A 20,286-nucleotide genomic window follows, 5' to 3' on the forward strand; every position below is an offset into this window, starting at 1 on the left:
CTAAGTTATCACACCAGTATATCTATATGAATGCCAACAAACAAAAAAAAAACATTATAAAAGCAAAACATCATTTCATGAACAGCTTTATGTTTTGTACATAAATCTTGCCCTTCTGAGGCTTTGTGAAAATAAATCTGTGTTTTGATCCTATATTGTGTCACAAACCTAAAAAAATAATGTACCAGATTGTCAATTTAAATTTTTTCAATATATAAAAACGATATATTTTCCGACAATGTGTTTATTTTTGAGCAACTCTGCAAATTAACGAACACTTGTCTTTATCCATGCTGGGTCAGATCCTGACGTTGGAAAAAGAAGGCAGGGAAAGCAGAATAAAGCTACGTGTTGCTAGCCAAGCCTTCTTGCTAAGCCAAGTCCTGGAAATGTTAAAGTTTTTCCCTTTGAGGTACATGTGTAGAGCGTCTACAATATTTACCTAGAAGTTAAAGGATTGCTTTCTAGAAGTTTTAAAGTACATAACACTTGGAGTAGTGTCCTAGAAGTTAAGAGGTTCCTTCTACAAGTTCCAAGGTTTTTACCTGGGACTTTCAATGTACTTTCCTGTGACTAAAGGTATAAATATTAGAAGAAACATGACACCTAAAACTTACTAGCCACTTTATTGGTACATTTTCAAGATAAGGCACAATACAGTATTTTCCAGGTGAAATTCCTTAAATGTAAAGGCTAGAGTTTAAAAGATACTTTGTCAGAGGTTACATGATTTCTTGACCACACCTACTCACTTTGGGAATTGCAGATTACATTTTTGGAGGTTGTCTCCCGGAATTTAAAAGTACTTTTTCGGACTTTAAAAGGGTACAACACAGAAATCATGATTTGACTTTTCATCTTGTTTTCAGTAGATTTAATAATCTAGCTTTACAAGCCTGTGTAGAATCTTATAAGTTTCTCGAGAATACAGTTAACTGTTGGCAAACTCACTGAGAAGTAAATAACTACTTCATCATTTCTTAATTGACTAGAAGTTCCTGAATGGAAATCTCCAAATTCTAAATCATTTTTTTTGTTATCTTGCCTCCAGAGAGAGATAATGTTATGCAGTAGGGATGCACCCTATGATTTCCTTTCCACTCTTATTGTAGATGCCATTTTAAAACTTTTCAAACTAAATTGAAATGCATTGCCAAGAAGAATTTAAATCATCGCTCTGCGTCTTTCAATTTCATCTTGAGAGGTTCATGAAATCGTTGTGTCCACCCATCCCCCACTGGGAGTGTGAAACTCTGTCATTACAACAGCGTGACCATCCAGGCCTGCAGCCAGCTGATGTTTTATGGATGACTCCAACTCTATCTCTGCAAAGTCATTTATTTCTGTTTTTGTGGACGGCAGCCAATAGCTCGGCACCCTCTTGGTTTATAATCTCTCTAGAAGCCCTTTAAAGGTCTCCTATTACATGCATACCTTGGCTGAGGATAATATATATGTATTTTACTTTATTTAGGAGTGGAGCAATAGTTGTTTTATGTAATGGGAGAAGTACTCCTACAAAGTAGAACTTTAAAGAAGTCAGAAGGCTTCAGGGGTCTTTTAGGTCTTAAAGCCTGAAACGATTGAAGTTTCCTCTCATGTGAACAATTTCCCCACAAAGTTGAACACAGAGGCTCGCTGTGACTGTCACATTCAGTCTTTTTTGAAGTTGCGTTCTTTTGCTGGATAAAAGCAAAACACCTCCTCAGCTCTCGGTGAAAATTCCTTGGATGCTTTTAAGGAAGCATAAATTCCTCTCAGCTTGAAAGACGCGTTTCAGGAAGACTTGTTTCTCCCATGGACCGTGGAAGGCGTCTACCTGTGTCCTGTGCTTCCTCCTTTTTTGGGGTAGTTGTTGTTTACTACTTCCTCTATGTTTTGTGTTAAATCCATTTAAAATCACATTAGGCAAATTTGCTGTCTTTTGCCCTCATTTGCATGAGCATTTCATTATCTGTTGCACCTGTTTGACGGAGATTAGACTGCTTATCTAACGGTTCAACTCAAATCTCACGTGGACAAAGCTCATTAGATTTGTACGTTATCCACACAGCCCTGAAAATTAAAAAATATGGTTGCAGCTGCAGGTCAGAACAAGACGAGGGGAAAATGTTAGTTAAAATCCCAACCAGGTCCCTCTGACCTGCTTTATCCTGAGCTTCTGGCTCTAAATGTCCTTGAGAGCTCCTGGTGTTCATCCTGAGAGAGCCATTATCTCCCAGATGATGTGTTCCTGTGAGTTAAAAGCCTGCCGTGCTGATGTATGTGGTTTCTTTTTCTGTGCCTCTCTGTTTTCTATCACGGCCTCTGTGAATCAGTGTGATTTGGATCAGCGGCAGGCAGAGGTGGTTGCAGGTTTTCAATCTTTAAATTAAGATTCTCATGCAAAACACTGTCTGTCTCACACGCATAATTAAAACTTTTCTTTTCTTTCTGTTTGTAGCAAAATATGTATGCTGCAGCACTGATGAGCATTAAATTAGTGAAATGAAATCATCGCTGTGTCAAAAAAGCTACTAATAATCTTAGCTTGACCAAACCTGGCATAAATAGTTTTTTGTTTTAGATTTACATTCAGTTGTCATCATTCTCAATATGACTTTTTTGATAAATTGATCTTTAATTATAAAGACATTAGATTTTTTTTTATTTGAATATTTGTTTTGCTAATTTCTCATCTTCATTCTTCCCATGAATAACAAATGTATCTTTATACTGGGATGAAACAGGTATTTGTGATACAAAAATGTATTCAAAATAATTATAAAAAGAATTGCCTTGGTTTACGCACTGATTGTTGCTCTGATGCCACAAGTTGTGCACTAATGGGCATGTTTCAGTGGTGTAGTGGTTACAACCAATGTATGGAGGCCTTAGGGGCTGGTTATACTCCCGCTGCAGTGTGTCGCAGTGAGCTTATAGTAGATATTTTTGATTTATGCCCGATTTTGAAGATGCATACTTCAAAATTTGGTATAAATTTTGAAGTATGCGTGGATTAACATAGCGCAGTTATTCCACAACGCAAGAGGGACAATCACAAACTAGCTGTGGGTCTAGATATGGCCGAGGCGGTGAGGAAGTGGGGACAAGATTGTGCGACAACAGAGGGACATGAGGCCGAATAAGAGCAGGGATCCAGTTGGAAAAAGGGTCCCAGCGTTCTCGCGTACTTCGCTCTTCTAGCTGCATTAACTGCAACACACAAGATGACCTGTCCTTGACGCAGCCAACCCAGCTTCGATTTTGACCTGTGGTCCTTTGCCGCATGTCTCTCCCCTCTCTCATACCCCTTTCCTGTCACCCTACTATTGAAAAAACAAGCAACTGCTGTAAGCGAAAAAAAAACCCACAAAAAAAGTCTTATCAAAGAAGCAGGCGATAGCCTTTCAGTAGCTCTGGAGGAGCAGCAGAGATCCTTGCTCAGGTTGGAGAATCTGCTCCCATGCTGCTCACATGGCAATTATTAGCTATTTACTGTAGTCTCTATGGAAGACTGGCAAGAAGAAATAAAGCAGCAACAGGACCATCAAGTGTTTGTCATGTTTGCCATTTGCCTCAATTAGCCATGTAGTGACACATTATGGCGGCAACATCATGATGCAGAGGTGCTTTTCTTCAGTAAAATCAAAGAGAGGAAAGGCTAGATGGAGGTACCTGTTAGAGTTTACAGAGGACTTAACAACAGGGCAGGTGTTCTGGTGTTTTGATCACTGCTGCACTTTAAGAGATGGAAATGTCATGAGAGCAGTACAAAACGAAACAATAAAAGTTGCCTAAGTCTAAGTGTTCCCCTTCCAGCAGGATAATGGTCCTCAGGTAACTTTTATGTATTTTTGTTTATTTACTCTCTTACTATGGGAAGGCTATTAAGAACGCGCCACACAAGATTCAACAAACGTACTTAACTTCTATAACATAAACCTAATATATCTTTGTAAACCTGATACATTTCACTTGTGTGTACCTGAGCGCTCATTCTCAAGTAATATAAATCTGCATAATTACCTCCCCGATGATGCCATATACGGCTACATATAGGTGGGAGAGCTATGACTTTCCTCGCATGTCAAAAGGGGTTCATTCACAGAAATGGGCTTTATTTTAATAGTAGCTTGATCTCTGACTGTTCCTTCTTTTGACAAAATAACAACAAATGAAACCAGAGTCCCCTGGATACCAACATGCAAGCTACCGTCTACTGTCAGCCAATGAAAATGTAATTTATAATTACAGATTAGTCTAATACATAACAATGTACCCTAATAAAATGCGCATTTGTTTCTAACAAACACCTCCTTTTGGGAAATTCTCGCCTATTTTGCATACCCAAATGAAAAAGCAAATAACTTAGGAACTGTAAGCCCAAATTACATTATTTGAAAGCTAACACCCTCTAGTTTCTGAATATATATGCTCGCGTGTCTATAAAAGGAACTTTGTGGTTGAATTGTGGAGAATCTTAGCTTTCCAACGATGTCTAACATGTCTATATTGGTAAACATTTCACTGGTGGAATTTGCATGCATTCTGAGTTATTCTCAAAACTCAAACCTCTTTGAGAGGCTAAGTAACGAGATGTAGTCATTTAGTGAAATACTGCGTTTGGATAACAACTAACTGATTGAGCAAGACTCCTAAGTCAAGTCTGGAGCAATCGTAAAATTTGTTCGTACCTGAGAGATGATTAGAAAAAGGAGACAAGTGGCGATTGCAACATTTTATCCGACATCGAACAATTTAGATCAAATTTGTTTACAGGGACGGTTCTTGCATGAGGTCCAATGATCCGAAACATGCAGCCATAAATGCCATCAGGTGGTATCCATTAAAACATACTTTTTAGTGGTACAGTAAAGTTCCCAATCAGATTACAATGAAGGATCTGTGACAACAGATGGGGATTTTTGAATCTGCAAAAGCTGGTAGAGACACACAGCTGGAGGTAACAAGGACAATGCTATTTTAGTAATAAATTGCATTAACAATATTTGGTCCAGTATAACAAACACAGAACCAGTTTAGAACGCTTTTGCAGGCATTTTTCACCAAGCACAATAATATGGAGCTGCTGTTCAGGTGAACAAGCACGGCAGATGCCATTTATTACCTCTGCGGTGGGAATTCACAGGTGGATGTTTTAATTCCAGCCATTTTTTTTGTTCTCACCAATGCTACGTATTTTTTATTTTTTTTTGTGATGAGCTAATTATTCCACATGATGATGTTGATGCATGCAATGAACATTCAAAGTTCCCACTGTGAAAGGTTGATAATTCAAAGGCGTTGGAAAGCCATGCATGAAGCTTTCCCTATGAATATAGGCCAATGGCTGTCTGGATCTTAACTTAATGGGAAATTTATGGGATCTGCTGGGAAGCAGGTTTTTCCACACAAATCCGCTCCAGCACCCCCCTGGGATGTCTTCTCTCACTCTTCTCTCTCTCTCTTCACAACTGACTGCTCCTTAGTTCTCTTGTCAGCAAAACCTCTGATGTTTACTGATGACCCCACTGTCATTGATCTGATCCGGGACAATGATTAGTCTGCATACAGACATACTGTAATGTGGATTAGCTTGTCCAGTGGTGCAGTCAGAATCAACTTGAGCTTCCTGCTGAAGTGGGTGGAGGTTATGGTGGACTTTTAGGGAGCTCCCTCATCCAGAAAACAAGACAGGAACTGTTGGGAGATTCATCAGAGCTCCCTTCCATCTGTCCAGGTCTTGTGCAGGTCTAGGATTAGGAAAAAAGGCAGGTTACATCTCTTCTGACTATTTGCTACTAATAGCTGCCAAGGAGAAAGCTTCTCCCCCCACATCTGTACAGTATTGATGAAGAACACAGAGAACCTGACAACCTGAGCACTCAGCTCCTTTGCATTAAAACTAAAACAGCAGATTTCTTTACATGAACAAGCTCACAACACCTTTTTCCTTTATTTACCCTGCACTTTATTTTATCCTTTCATTCTTTTATATTTTTATCTGGTTTTAATTACTTTGATTGTGTGGATGTTACTTTTACCAATGTTTGAACTGTTTGTCTTTTATCTGTGATGTTGTTTTTTTTTCTAGTAGTTTTAAAAGTGCTTGATAAATAAAATTAGATCCAATTCTGTATATATCATAAAAGCATGCTCAAATATTCTATTCTCAATATACATAGAGCTGTTTTTGTACCTTTATCTAATGGCTCTGCGGTGAGTTCTGTAACCAAAATCATATTCAAACATTTTGTACAAATGATTATGGCTAAATTGGATTTGGATTAAAACATTTTTAAAAATGCATGAGCATGTTAGTTATCCAAGGCCTTCAGCCCCAGGCAGTCAAAAAGCCTGAATAGGTTTAACAATTAGCTTTTTAGGTTGTTTTTGTCAACTGATAGCAGAGTTTGTTCTCTGTAAGATATTTGTTTACCTGGAGATTCTAACAGCATTAGTTTAGATTAATAAAATCTTGAAATATTATATATATATATATATATATATATATATATATATATATATATATATATATATATATATATATATATATATATGATTCTACATAAATTTCCAGAGGTTGTTTTTTTTGCTTTGTATTGGTATGAAGCAGGTTGTCTGCTTGCTGTTAGCGTTTCTCACACTATATTAGAGGCTTGATTCTCCGACAAGCAGGATTTTTACATCAGCTATTTTTATTTAGACAGCAGGGTGACACAGCAAGGTAAAGGTCTGGATTCAAACTTCCATGACAGCATTTTTTATTTTTCTCTAACTGGAATAGCCTTGAGCGACAATGAATCATCCGCCATCTCTCGGTGCTCTCTACATCCAGCCCTGCTCTTTGTTTCACAGGCACTGGGATCGATATGGCATTATAAAAATAACCCTGATAGTAAAGTTTCAGTTCACAGATCAGAAAAAAACTTTTTGTTGTTTCTTATTTCTGGTCCTCAGAGCTGACGACAGCTTGGTGTTGAAGCTTTTCATGCTGCTGATTTGTAGCATGAAAAGCTCCCAGGACTCAAAAAAGTGAAAGGGTGCAAGAAAAAAGAGAGAAAATACAAAATAAAAATATAACATTCCCTCAGGACTAAAATTGGTGACAGGCTGCATGAGTAAGGTTTTCTCTGCAACAGTGACTGACAGACAAACATCTATTGAATATAAGTCTCACTTATAATTAAATCCATCTGATTCTGACCCTTTTGTTTTTCAGCCTCAGGATTCTCCTCATCTGGTGTCTCTACCGATGACTTGGGTCAAGGAAGGGGGGATGGTGCGGCTCGATAAGAAGTATCTGCAGACAAACTTTAAAGGAGTTGGCACTGACGACATCGTCTACAACATCCTCTCCTCAGAAGGACAACCAAAATATGGTAAATGTGTGTCCTTACACACAAATGTGTTCAGTAGAAATACGTGTTTAGTGCCTGGAATAAAAGAGGATTTAAAGTGTTAAACTAATAAGGAAAGCATTTTATCAGTTTACTGTGAATGCATTTTTTTTAAACCCATAGGATATTAAAAAAAAAATTATGTAAAGGATTTTCATGATGCACTTTTTAGAGTCTTTATTTTCTGTGACTAGTTTAATCTTTAAATGTTAAATGTCATAGATGATCACCTCTGTTCTCTGTCCAGGGGAAGTGGTGCTCTTGTCCATGCCAGCTGACAGCCCACCTGAAGGATGGGACCCCTCCCATATCGACAATCAGCGCTATACACCGACCGCTTCTTTCACCCAGGAGGATGTGAACGATGGCACAGTCTGGTACCGCCACTTTGGATCGAGCTACGACACAGACTCCTTCTCGTTCCAGGTCAGTGCTTGTTTTGCTTCACTTACCTCAGAGGTCCGAGCATGGATCTAGGAGGGACGCCATGATATGTTCTAGCGACAAAGAAGAAAATCAAATTCTTTGCTGGTTGTTTTGCTGACAGACCAGGCTACCTATCATTTAAGCCACTGAATTTCTCATGTTTAAGCACAGCATCTTCATCTTCACTAACTGGGTGGTTCTCTATTGTGTCATTTAGTGAGATAAATACTCCTAAAAGTGAATAGTTTATTCCTGTTATTATTTGTCACATGACTTCCTATATCCAGGTGGTTTTAAAAATTCTAAATTTCCCAATTTACAGGAGGGTGTTTGTAACTTTATAACATTTGCCAGTTTTCAGCCTTGCTGTTATTACTTTTCTTAATTTTCAGCCTTGCTGTTATTACTTTTCTCCTCCTTCTAGGACAGAACCAAGGCAGACTCACACTGGCTACATTTAATCGGTCCCAAATTCTGCCTAGCGACAAAGTTAAACGCTTCTTATTTTCAACATCATTATATGAAATTGTTTATCCAAGGTTAGATTCATTACCTCCTCGCTATTCATATTTCACACAGCCAATGGAAACAGAAATGTAATTCAGTTCAGCTGCAGGTGACCAGGAGATCAGGATTTTACCATGGTATTTGTTGGTCCTCATGGGAAATGCAAGCCTCCTGAACTAGCCCCAGCCGCCAGCGGCCAAAATAATTTTTGCCTGCAAGTTTGGTCTAGCCTCGATCAATGCCCCAGGCCCTAGAACTGGCGGGCCAATCACAATGCAGAGATGTGTTTTGAGTTTGAGTTTCTAGATGCAAAGCGGGCGGGGTTTTGAGGGCGTGACGACAAAGCTGCGCGACGCTGGAGAAAGTACAACAAGGAAGCACTGCGGCAGCAGCAGCAGCAGCTTTCAATGGAGCACTCCTTTGAAAGTTAAAAGTTCTCTTTTCTGTTGCTGTGTTCAATAAAAGTATGTTTTAAGATCATTTGAGGTGAGAATATTATACTTTAAAGCATCACTATATGGTCGATTTACCGATTTAATGCGTAATTTAAAAAACTATTTCCGAAGTTGAGAGGACCGTGGTAACCAGCGGAGCTCTGAGGCTAATGGCAGCCAGGGCTTTTTTCACATATCTGCGTTGGTCCCACGCATAAACTGGGCTGGTTTAAAAAAAACAAATATTAGTTTCTATGTTATTACTGTTTGTGTATACAGAAGAGGGGCTTGGTCATGCTGTTGCATCTTTTTACAGTAATTGAGGCTTGAAAAGATATAGTTAATATTATGAAATATTGATTATCCACCTCAGCAGATACATTAATATTAGATATCAACATTTTTAGAACTAGTGATTTTTTCCCCTCTATGTGCTTTGCCCAGAAAAAAAAAATATATATATACATATATATATATATATATATATATATATATCAAATAAATAAATAAAACGTAAACATGCAAACAAGAGATAAAAATGTTTGACAGAAATGTGAAGGAGCTAAAAAAAAAAAAAGGTTAACTGATGCAGTTTCCTGATGATCCGGCAGTTTGTCAAAACAATGAGGATGTCAGCAGACCTGCAGGATGTCTTAGCAGACAGCTATAGCCGCACATGATGGGAGTCATATGAGACTTTTTGCTGGGTTTGCATGTGGCTGGATGCATGTGTTTTCCAATTGTACATAAAGGAGGCTTGTTCTCGAACCAGTTAGTACATCATGTGTGTAAGCCAATCAGTCTGTCTTAAACGTCCACTTAAAGGTGCTGTTCTGGCAGCATGTATAGATTAGTAATGTATTAATACATAATGTGCATTAGGGGTACCTTATCTGAGTGATGTTAATGACATGTTTATATTTGTGGAACCTAAGCATAGAGTCTGACTAAGGTGAAATACACTCTTTTAATATCATAAATAAATAAAAAAAACACACACAATGTAGGTGATCATTAGCCATTATGATAAAGAAATGGTTCAGCAACAGAGGAACAGGCAACATGGAGAGAATAGAGCCGTCAATCAGAAGGGACAACAAAACAGGTGTAAAGCATTCTGGGTGGAGTGAGGAAAGACATGCATACCTACATATTTTTATAGACACATACACTCTCTTTATATGTATATTTATATAAATATATATTTATTTTGCTTTGGCTATTTGGATTGTTCCACTTTAGCCTCCAAAAGGTGGGGTTAAAAGTTGCAATTTCATTAATGGCTTAAGTTTGCAGTGTTTGGTAGTGTACAGAATACAATACAATACAATACAATACAATACAGCAAAATAGAATGGAATAGAATAGAATAGCATTGCATAGAATAGAATAGAATAGAATAGAATAGAATAGAATAGAATAGAATAGACTTTATTGTCCCCTAGGGGAAATGTGTCATGGACCCAAGTGTGCAGTGCATAGTAGTAGCTGCTATTAGAAACAATTATTACACATAAAATAAAATCCCAACTAAAAACACATGCATAGGCTAAATTCAGACTCATAAGAATAAAAAATAAATACAAAAAATAAACATCCAACAAGCAGAATACCAAGATATTGCACACCAGTGTAAAACCCAACACATTAACATTTTATTATATTGCCTTTATATATCAATGTTTATCTTCATCATTGCTTATGTTGCTTATATTCTTCTGTTACAATGCAAACCAAATGTCTAGAATCCCTTTTTAAGTTTGCCAACAGAAGGCGATTGAAAATATAAGCTGAAAGTAAAACATTCTGTGCAAAACAAAAAAATCTAAAGAGGGAACTGTGACAAAGACTCCTGCTGTTTATTTTGACTTTATGCCCTTTGTGGTGTTTTCAGGAGTTCAAACAAAGTTTACCTCCATGCTCTCTCTCCTGCAGGGCCTGACCTTTTACATCTCTCTGTCTTGCTTCTGTATCTTACAATAAATCTATTTTCACCTTTAACTCCTTCCTCTGTCTTTGCTTTTCCACAAACTCTGTGGAAACATGTTGTTGACACAAAACTGCCCTAAATTTTAGAAAGTTTAGTCTTAGACAGCAATCACAAAGTCAGTGTTAAAATAAAGATAAGTGGAAACGTCGATTTTCTAAAGCTTCAGGCAGATAAGAGAAACCAAACATGTGAGATTTGAAATCAGTATTCGGCTCAGTGAGGCTAAAGAGTGCAGAGTGTGAATGTGTGTATGGATTTAGTTTTGGTCTACATTTTGACAATCACATAAGTCTGTAACTAAAAAGCCTAAAAACACCCAACATTTAAGTTGTTCTCATAGATCCAGGATGGAGAAAAGCAATGATAAGCCTTTATTACTAGTAGAAGTCATAACTGCAAGAGGGCCATTATAAGTCTTTTTTAAATAATCAGGCAGCTTCAACTCATCCATAATGCAGCTGCCAGAATCCAAGTGAATGGATCAGATTATAAATCACTGCATTCACTTTCTGCTTATCAACGAACAGATTTCATAATTCTTTTGTTGGTCAATAGACAAATTTCACAGGCTTTTTCAGGTGATTTCAATCAAGGTAATTCTGCTTCTCTTTTCTTAAATGTTGAGAAGGGTCAGGTTATATTAAAATTGGATGGCAGTGACTCTAAAATGGGGACGTTCTCATATATTTTCCATAAAGTATCGATCCTGCTGCGGCTTTGAACTGGGAGGATAATATGATGAAATGGCCTAACCTTATAAAATATTTTGGTACTTTGACTGGAACACCATAAACACACTGAAAAGCTTGGATTCTTCACAATACTAAGAAAATAACAAATTCATTGCTCTGATACACAATCAAGAATCACTTTTCTTAATATAAACAGTAAACCAAAATTTAGTTTAGCTTATGCAAAATTCCGAATTAAACAGTAGTTATCATTTTAGAGCATATGCCTACTCAACACATTCACACTGGTAGTATTTTCTCAAGATTAATAAAATGAATAAATCTATAGTGTTTTTTTTAATAGAAAACTAGAAATGTCTCTGGGTCGGGATTGAGAGTGAAGGGGTCAAAGGTGGTTAGCAGGGCTTTCTGATTTTTGGGGCCTAAAGAGCTCCGCCTCCCCCTTAGGAGAGAGTGACATGAGGAATAGAGATACCAAAAAAGTAAATACAAACTTCTGATCCATTCATTCTTCTCTGTCTTCTTCCCTCTCTACATTATTTTCTTTCTAGCCCTCTTCTGACTTCTGGCTACTCTCTGTTTTGCTATTCTATATAGATTTTCTTCCTTCTCTTCAACTGTTCTCATCAGTGTTCCAGTTTTCCTCCACTCTTATTCAGTCTTCTGTCTTCCTATCTTTTTTGTCTCCCCTCAATTATTACACTATTCTAAAACAGAGACATTAATGAAAATCACTTCCAAAAACATTAGAATGTACAACAGGAAAACTTTTTGTTCTCATCTGATTAAATACCAAAAATGCTAAATAATATTTATTTTGTATAATATTTGGAGCTAGAAGCAAAAACAGCATAATAAACGAACATTGGATAGGTAGTTATCTCTTACTCCATCCGATCATGCAGATTGTGTCTGAGTTTTCCTGTAACTGACTCCTATTTTTAATGAGAAATGTTCTTGTATCAAAACTGAGTGGTAGAAAAGCAGAAAAACAACTTATAATACAAAACTTTCTTAAATATAAACTAAATGTCACCAATCAGTTCTAAAACATCTTAAGATGAATCCCTGCTTGAAACATGGAGATCCACTGAACCAGATTAGCGTTGATTTTTCAATCCGAGTCTCTTTTACTCATACCAGCAGTAAACCATGGTCTTATCTTTCTTCTTTTTATTAAATATTTTTTAAATTGGTCATGAAGCAAACTTTAATCACAGGATCAGCTCAATTGATTAACTCACTCACCATAATTAGGGCAGCTCCTCATCAGGTGTGTCGGGATGTGATAAACTTCCGCTTTTTCCTCCTGTCTAAAAAGTGGTGCGCTCCTTTTCTTCTTTGTGTTTTAATGGCAGCTGAGATCCATAAGGATTATTACAGTCCAACAAGCAGTGCACTCTTTTAATCATCTTTGTATTAACAGCAGCGCAGAATGCTACCCTAACAGCTGCTTCTCCCTGCAACATGCTCACGTGCTTTTTTACCATAATAACAATCTACATGCAGCATTTCCCCCTTCATTCATAAAAGGTCAAATCGGGGACATTTCCGGGGACAGGTTTAGCCTGGGACAGGTGGTCCAAAACAGGGAAATCGTGGAAGTCTGGTCACCCTGTTCTAGCAACCTATAAGTAAACAACATAACTAAAAATGGCATTTGATATCTGTACTTTTAACATATTTTTATTATGCTTTATTAATTTTATTCTTGACTTTGAAATCCCGTAAGGGACTTTGGATTCTCTTCTATGTAAATGATGCTTGCTTCTATTTTAGAGCATTAACCACCTCAGAGTTAGCCTAAATCTGCCAACTTTATGGTGAGTTTAACTACTATGCTTCACATCTTTATTCAGTTTGCTGAAGGTACTGAAGCGATCATCCTACAGAGATTTATGTTGAACATCAGTAATACAACCAAATTATTAGCAGATTGGCTCCAAATCCAATAAAGTTCCTTTAATGGGGCATTAATCAGTGCTTTTTATCCTCATTAGACAGACGGCAGAGGCAGCCAAAAGCTCATAGCAATTTATAATGATCACACATCCTCTTACAACTTGAAACACAAACATTTTAAGTTATCAGAATGAAGAAAAAGCTCCTCAGAGGTTGGGAGTTTGTTTCCAAGTTTGTCAGAGCAAAGATTTTAACCTGTCAGTGTTTGGATTCTAGTCTTTACTATGTTTGATGCTGAAAACAAACTTTGTTGAACTCTGCTTCACGTCCTCGGAAATACTTTGATCATGGTGATTTGATGCCTCCGTAGCTTCATCTTTAATGGCTTTCAATTCTCACTCTACTGATTTCTTTGTGTGAGTTTTTTCCTTGGTGTTAATTTTAGAAAGGCAGGAACTTTAGTAAACTGTCATGGATGTTTTTGGTGGGACTTGAGTGCAGGGAGAACTTAGACTGAGAGAGGAAATTAATATATTCATTTCTGGCATGGAGATACTAGTAAAGGTTACAATCGAGCAAAAAACAATGAAAACCGTGGAGCTTAAACACGGAGGCAAGACGAGCAGTTTAATCTGTTCCCAAAGTAGAGAAATTCAAATAAATCAGCAGCAAGTCAGCCAAACATTTACAAGAGAAAATAAACTACAGTGTAGTTGATAAAAATTGCTTACCGGTAATTACTCTGATTAAATGAAATGTGCTTCTTGGCAGGGTGATGCAAAGGTATACATGGTACAATAATCAGTAGGACCTCTACACAAAAATGAAAAATGTACAGATGACCTAATTACCAAAAAGCTCCAAAGAGGAATGAGCTGTTGTGAAAAAGACCAAATGACAATTAAAAAAACTTAGAAATAATAAGAAAACAAACACGAGGAAACCTTACTGTAACACAAACATCCTTGTTTCCACACAATAACGTCTAATACTCTTCTTTGTGTTATTGCTTTAAGAAATACTATGTAGATCTACTTAAATCTCTACAGTAGAGTGAAAATGTTTTTGCCTCCTTAAAGATGACTGATTATTTAAAAATATAGCGGAGGATTTTCTTTTGCCGGGTGGATCATCTAAATAAGTGGTCCTCCTAATTGTCAATCATTCTGGTGATCTGTTTATGTAACACCGTCCTATCTGCTCGTCTCCATGTTCACAAAAGTAAGCTTGTATGAGAGATGCATACAGAAACTTTTAAACAGAGGGTGCTTGAGGAGAAATGGGCTTGTGCACACACTTGCACGCACTTAATAGGCGTTCGCTCTCGGAAGCGGATACAGGATTGTGCATTTGCCTTTTTTTTTTTTTGTGGAGAGGGCGGGTCTTTCAAATATTCGTGAAAATCTTCCATTATACCTTTAAGGACGAAAAAAAATATTGAAACAAATCCAATGTTAAAGAGTGTTATCGTCCTCATGAGTTTTATATGATTAACAACTGTTTTAAAAGCTAGGTTCAAGTAGCTGGTGAAGATTCTCAGTCATCCAGATCATAGTCATTTCAGAAAAGTAAAAAAAGCTAAAAGAAAAACCACTGAAATTTTTTTTTGCAAGTTTAAAGACATTTCGCTTCCCATCCAGGAATCTTTTTTTATTCAAAATGTCTTGATAAGTGTTGAGTTCCAAGCTTTATAGAATAGCCCAACAAAGCCTTCCAATGGCATAGAAAACATGCAAATAGAACCAGAAGAATGGGTCTGCAACTTAGGAATGGGGAGTTGTTTTGGTTTTTTCGTTAACATGCAATATGGTCCCCTGTATGGGGTGGGGGTTGGGATGATAGCAAGAAGGAATCAACTCTATCGCTGCGTTGTAGGTTTCTGAGAGCTGAAACCTGAGACCACCCCCTCTTTGTAAGGTTGTTTTTTCTCTCTTAACATAAATGGCTTCCTTTACACCTCTTTCAAACCACCCTTCTTCTTTGTCCAAAATTTGAACATTCTGGTCCTCAAAATGTCCTTTGTCCATAAGGTGTAGATGAACAATCAATTCTTGTCCAGAAGGGGTTGCTCTTCTATGTTGGGTCATGCATCTGTGTAGAGGTTGTTTGGTTTCTCCAATATAAAGATCAGAGCATTTCTCACTGCAATGAACTGCATACACCACTCTGCTCAGATTTGGTCTGGGGGTTTTGTCTTTAGGATGCACCAGTCTCTGTCTAAGGGTCTTGTTTGATTTGAAATGTACAGAGATTTTGTGTTTGGTCGGCGATGTTTTTGCATTTAGGTCGCCCTCAAGGTTTAAGTATTTTATTCGTTTTTGTCTAATTTAATCCTGTTTAGAGAAAGATTGTGGGTTTTTGTGTTGAGCAAAAAAATCTACTAACCCAGCCTCCAAAAAAGTAAAGACCTTCAGAAACTTTTGAACAGTACCGTATATAAGGAGCGTGGCATTTATGTTGAATCCAATCTGCTGTATAATCAGTAATTTACAGCAGCGACACCGCCTTCAGTAAATCCAGCTGACTCGGCTCTGACTCTCATGACAGCACATTACTTGTGATTGGTGGCACTAACTGCAGGCTTCTTCTCTACAAGTTCCCAAACTTATTTTCTACAAAAGAAAGATGCAAACAAACAAGACATAGCTGAAACGATGCAGAGATCATGACTTCACAGTCTTTAGGGTTGTGTTTGACACGGTCTTTATGGTCGTGTTTGAAAAAAAAAGTTTGATATAAAGCTTTGACTTTAACTGGTGTGATGGGAAATTATGTTTTTTTTTTTGATTGGTCGAAGAGCTAAAGGATTAGACTAAACCACTTGGTGCTTATCAGCCCTTAATTTGGCTTAATCCAAAAGAGAATAATTTCTAATTAATGGAAAGTTAGAACTAAAGAGGTGTAAAAATGTCTGAGCTTTAGCTGAGAATTCAAACAGGAAAAAGAGGTCCGGGTTTTTTTTTTTTTTTTTTTTCTTTAGTCTTCAGCTTTAGTGGCTGTTATTGCTCAGTGGCAACTTGTTGAGAAGAAAAGCTGCTAACCTGGGAAGGACCTCAGGCATGTAAATGGTTACTCTTGTAAAATCGGCCACTTTCAAAGCCCCCTTTTAACCCCGGTGCTTCTACAAAGTGCTCGAAAGAGTTTCCCCTCGTCTGTCGGGATAAAGCAGATGCTGTGTTTGTTTTTTGCAAGATTATAAATGTTTTATGACAGAGGTTACTGACAGATGGGTGGAATGGGATGATTTTAACTCGGCAACAATCACACCTCAGACCCGGCAATTGTCACAGCTGTGGACAAACTGTAGAAAAATGGGTTAATTTTACTTTTATGGTCTGTTAGATTCAGATAATAGTTTCTGACTTATGCCTTATTGACAGAGAAGGATGAATTGGCTAAGATCAGTATTTTGTTCCAAGGAGCTTTTAGCAGTAACATGGCACACAGTAGATGGTCAGGCTAAAGGATGATGCATCTCTCTGGTCTTTGCTGGATTTTTTTCCCTGTTTCCTTGCATTAAGTTGTGTGACAAAATAAGCTGATTGTTTATGAAATCCACTCTGATATCTTTTTACTTTTGTGTCTGCAGGTTTCCTCGGATGTTTCCCCTCTCATACAGAGCGATGCTCAGACTTTCACTATTGGAGTTTTACCTCAGATCCCAGGATTTCCACAACTGGCCCCCGACTGTGACCTGCAGATCACAGTGAGCAAAAGCAAAGACAAACATACTAACTGTCCCCTGAGGTATATAGAATCCCACTAAGCGTCCCCCAGAGAGGACAGCTGCCTCCACCCAAATGCTTATCTTCATTTTCAAGAAGATTTCCCTCATAATCCCTAAAAAAAACTGCATTTGCTTGTTTTTTTATCTTTTATTTCTATGGTATGTAGATTTTGTCTGTGTCAAGCTGTATAGTGATGAATAACTTTAAACACTTTGATATGAGCACACTGGTCAGTTAGGGTTCTATCTTTTGGGTTTAATGTGTAACTGCTGTTTTTATTTTCTCATTTTAACCTATTTATATGTTTGTATTTGTGAAGGCTCTGGATGATCAGGTAACAGAAATAACACCTTCAGCCCTCTCCTTCATCGATGCTGGGACTCCCAGCGAGAAGCTCATTTATAACATCACCAAACCACTTCTGCCCGGACAAGGTGAGCCGTGAGCATAAATACAAGCTTGTATTCCTACCCATATGCACTGTATTTATCCCTGACCCTATCTGGAACCATAACCCTTTATATCACAAATGTATTTCTTGCCTTTACTAACAGCTAATACTCACCCTAAACCTAATCCCCAAGAAATGAAAATAAATGTTAATTTTCCTCTTAGGAGCATAATGTTTATATAACTGATTTATTGACCTTCTTACACTGAAACAGGATTTCATAGTTCTCTGATGTCTGAACGTCTTTAGTGCAACGCTTTTAACATGGACTTCCTGTGTAACTGCAGCTGAATTTAATGCACCACTCAGACCTAAACATGCTTGTTTCAGCATCCGTCAGTCTGCTGCCTAACATTCAGCTTGGTGTAATGAAACGGAAAAACGCTTTAGAACGGCTCTCATTCATCAACTAATGGAATGATCAATTAGTGAGGAGTCAGGCTGAGGAGAGGAAGGAGGTTAGATTCACATTTTTAAAAACACAACCTTCTCATTGTTCTGCTGTTTTTATATCAGATTTCATTTAGGCATCGGTTTTGTCGAAGAGCCAATTAAAAAAATATATATGTATTTCTTTTTTATTGTATAAATAAAGTATCAGCAAGTCTGTCTTTGCATGACAAAACTCTCCTTAAAATGAGTTTACTTTATTTTTATTTCATTTTCACATTGGAGAAAAATAAACAATATTGCAGTCTAACCATTAATTAAACCATGCATATCTTACTATACTGTGTTTATCTGATTGTATCCAAGATATCCACAATCTAGTAGGGATTCAGGTCAGGGAGCTTTATAAATTGAAACAGCTGTAAAATATGTTTTTGGGACTCTTTTTTTATATATACTTTATTGATCTCACTATGGAGAAATTTACCTCTGCATTATGGAGTGCCTGGGCAGCAATCGGACGTTAAGTGTGTCAGTCTGTGGGAGTGGGGCTTGAACCTCAGGATTCCAAGTTCTATGCCCTAACCACTAGGCCACCACTCCCCCAAATACCTGTGTGACACCATGAAAGAGTAACTGTTATAGTAACTGATCCTTTTAGAAGCTCTGCTGCAAATTATTAAAATGTTACCTTCTCATTTCTTAGTCATTAGAGGCTCTAAATTAAATGCTATAAAATCTAAGCAGTTTGGAAGTGAATGAAAATGTATTTTGCCGAAAATTTAGAATTTTTTAATATAATTTCAATATGAAGCTAATATTTTGTGACGGAGGAGTCAATCTGTCGAAGTCTGTTTGCATATATGCATATGGGCATGGTTTAGTGTGATTTTATAAAGTTCATACTGAAGTTAGGACTAACTATTCAAATGTAGTCCTGGTAAGAAGGAAAGGTTTGCTTTATTCATGGATTTTAACTGCAGTGTTCCTGTATGAGTCGGTAAATTTTGGCCTCTCCTGCATTTGTTTTAGGGGTCATCGAACATCGAGACAGGCCGCTCCAAGCCGTGAAACATTTCACGCAGGCTGACGTCAACAACGGAAAAATCATCTACAGACCCCCGCCTGCTCCGTCACACCTCCAGGAACTCTACCAGTACTCCTTTACTGGTGTGGCCTTACTTATAGTCATGCATTCTTTCATATTCAGCCCTTAGAGGGGATATATTATTTTATATACTCAATACTGAATCTTGAAAACGGCAGCAGAGGAGTTGAACTCTGTTTTCAAAGCAGTCCGAGGGTGGTTTGGACAGTTAAGAGGATTTTTTAAGACACCTTGGTTCTAAAGGATAATCCATAATCCAACATCAAAGCTTGCCAAGTTAAATGTTTCTTAATCTGGGGTTTTAGAGCTTTGCTGCAGAAACCCTTCCTCTTTGACTCTTCAGTTGTTTTAAGCATTCTTGTTTATTCATTAAAGTTTTCTTTGTCCAGCCTGACAGCATCTGAATTTGAAGATAAGGTGTTTTTTTTCCTTTTATCACCTTCCAGTTGTAACAGTCTCCTTTGTTTAAACCCGACAGGCCTCCCGGAGTCTCTAAGTGTTTATTTTACAGGTAAATATTGTCCTTCCACTTTGAACATGGAAGGAGGGCGAGAAGAAGTGTTTTTCCTCCCTTCTTTCCTCATTGCATCTTTTTTCCCTCTTTTTCTTTACTTCCACAGTTTTGTTCTTTCATAATTTCTTTGGATTTATTCTTTTTTTTGTTTATTCTGTCCACCCATCCATCATGTTTCCATCAGTCCATCCTCCCCTTCCAACATCCATCCATCCGTCCGTCCACCCATCCAACATCATCCATCTACCCCCCATCCATCCATCCATCCATCCATCCATCCATCCACCTATTCTCCATCCATCATCCATCCATCCATCCATCCATCATCCATCCACCCATCCAACATCATCCATCTACCCCCATCAATCCATCCTTCCACCTACCCACTCACCCATCCATCCACTCATCCATCCATCCATCCTTCACCCATCCATCCACCCACCCATCTAATATCCATCCATCCATCCATCCAATATCCATCCATCCATCCATCCATCCATCCATCCACCCACCCAACATCCATCATCCATCCATCAATCTAATATCCATCCATCCATCCATCCATCCATCCACCCAACATCCATCATCCATCCATCCATCCATCCATCCATCCATCCATCCATCCATCCATTCATCCATCAATCTAATATCCATCCATCCATCCATCCATCCATCCATCCATCCACCCACCCAACATCCATCATCCATCCATCCATCCATCCATCCATCCATCCATCCATCCATCCATCCATCCATCCATCC

At 37.8% G+C, this 20,286-nt stretch overlaps 1 protein-coding gene across 1 annotated transcript in view; it reads left to right on the plus strand.

The window, feature by feature from the left end:
* fras1 (Fraser extracellular matrix complex subunit 1) overlaps positions 1 to 20,286 on the plus strand; it is a 352,266-nt gene that overhangs the window by 250,274 nt on the left and 81,706 nt on the right. Inside the window, exons 28-33 of the mRNA XM_015373599.1 lie at positions 7,205 to 7,364; positions 7,630 to 7,808; positions 16,923 to 17,039; positions 17,381 to 17,495; positions 18,935 to 19,072; positions 19,489 to 19,521. Of these exons, the coding sequence (XP_015229085.1) occupies positions 7,205 to 7,364; positions 7,630 to 7,808; positions 16,923 to 17,039; positions 17,381 to 17,495; positions 18,935 to 19,072; positions 19,489 to 19,521 (742 nt within the window). The remainder of the gene's footprint in view (positions 1 to 7,204; positions 7,365 to 7,629; positions 7,809 to 16,922; positions 17,040 to 17,380; positions 17,496 to 18,934; positions 19,073 to 19,488; positions 19,522 to 20,286) is intronic.

Source organism: Cyprinodon variegatus, unplaced genomic scaffold (assembly GCF_000732505.1).
Source record: "Cyprinodon variegatus isolate N-32 unplaced genomic scaffold, C_variegatus-1.0 Scaffold89, whole genome shotgun sequence".
NCBI lineage: Eukaryota > Metazoa > Chordata > Actinopteri > Cyprinodontiformes > Cyprinodontidae > Cyprinodon > Cyprinodon variegatus.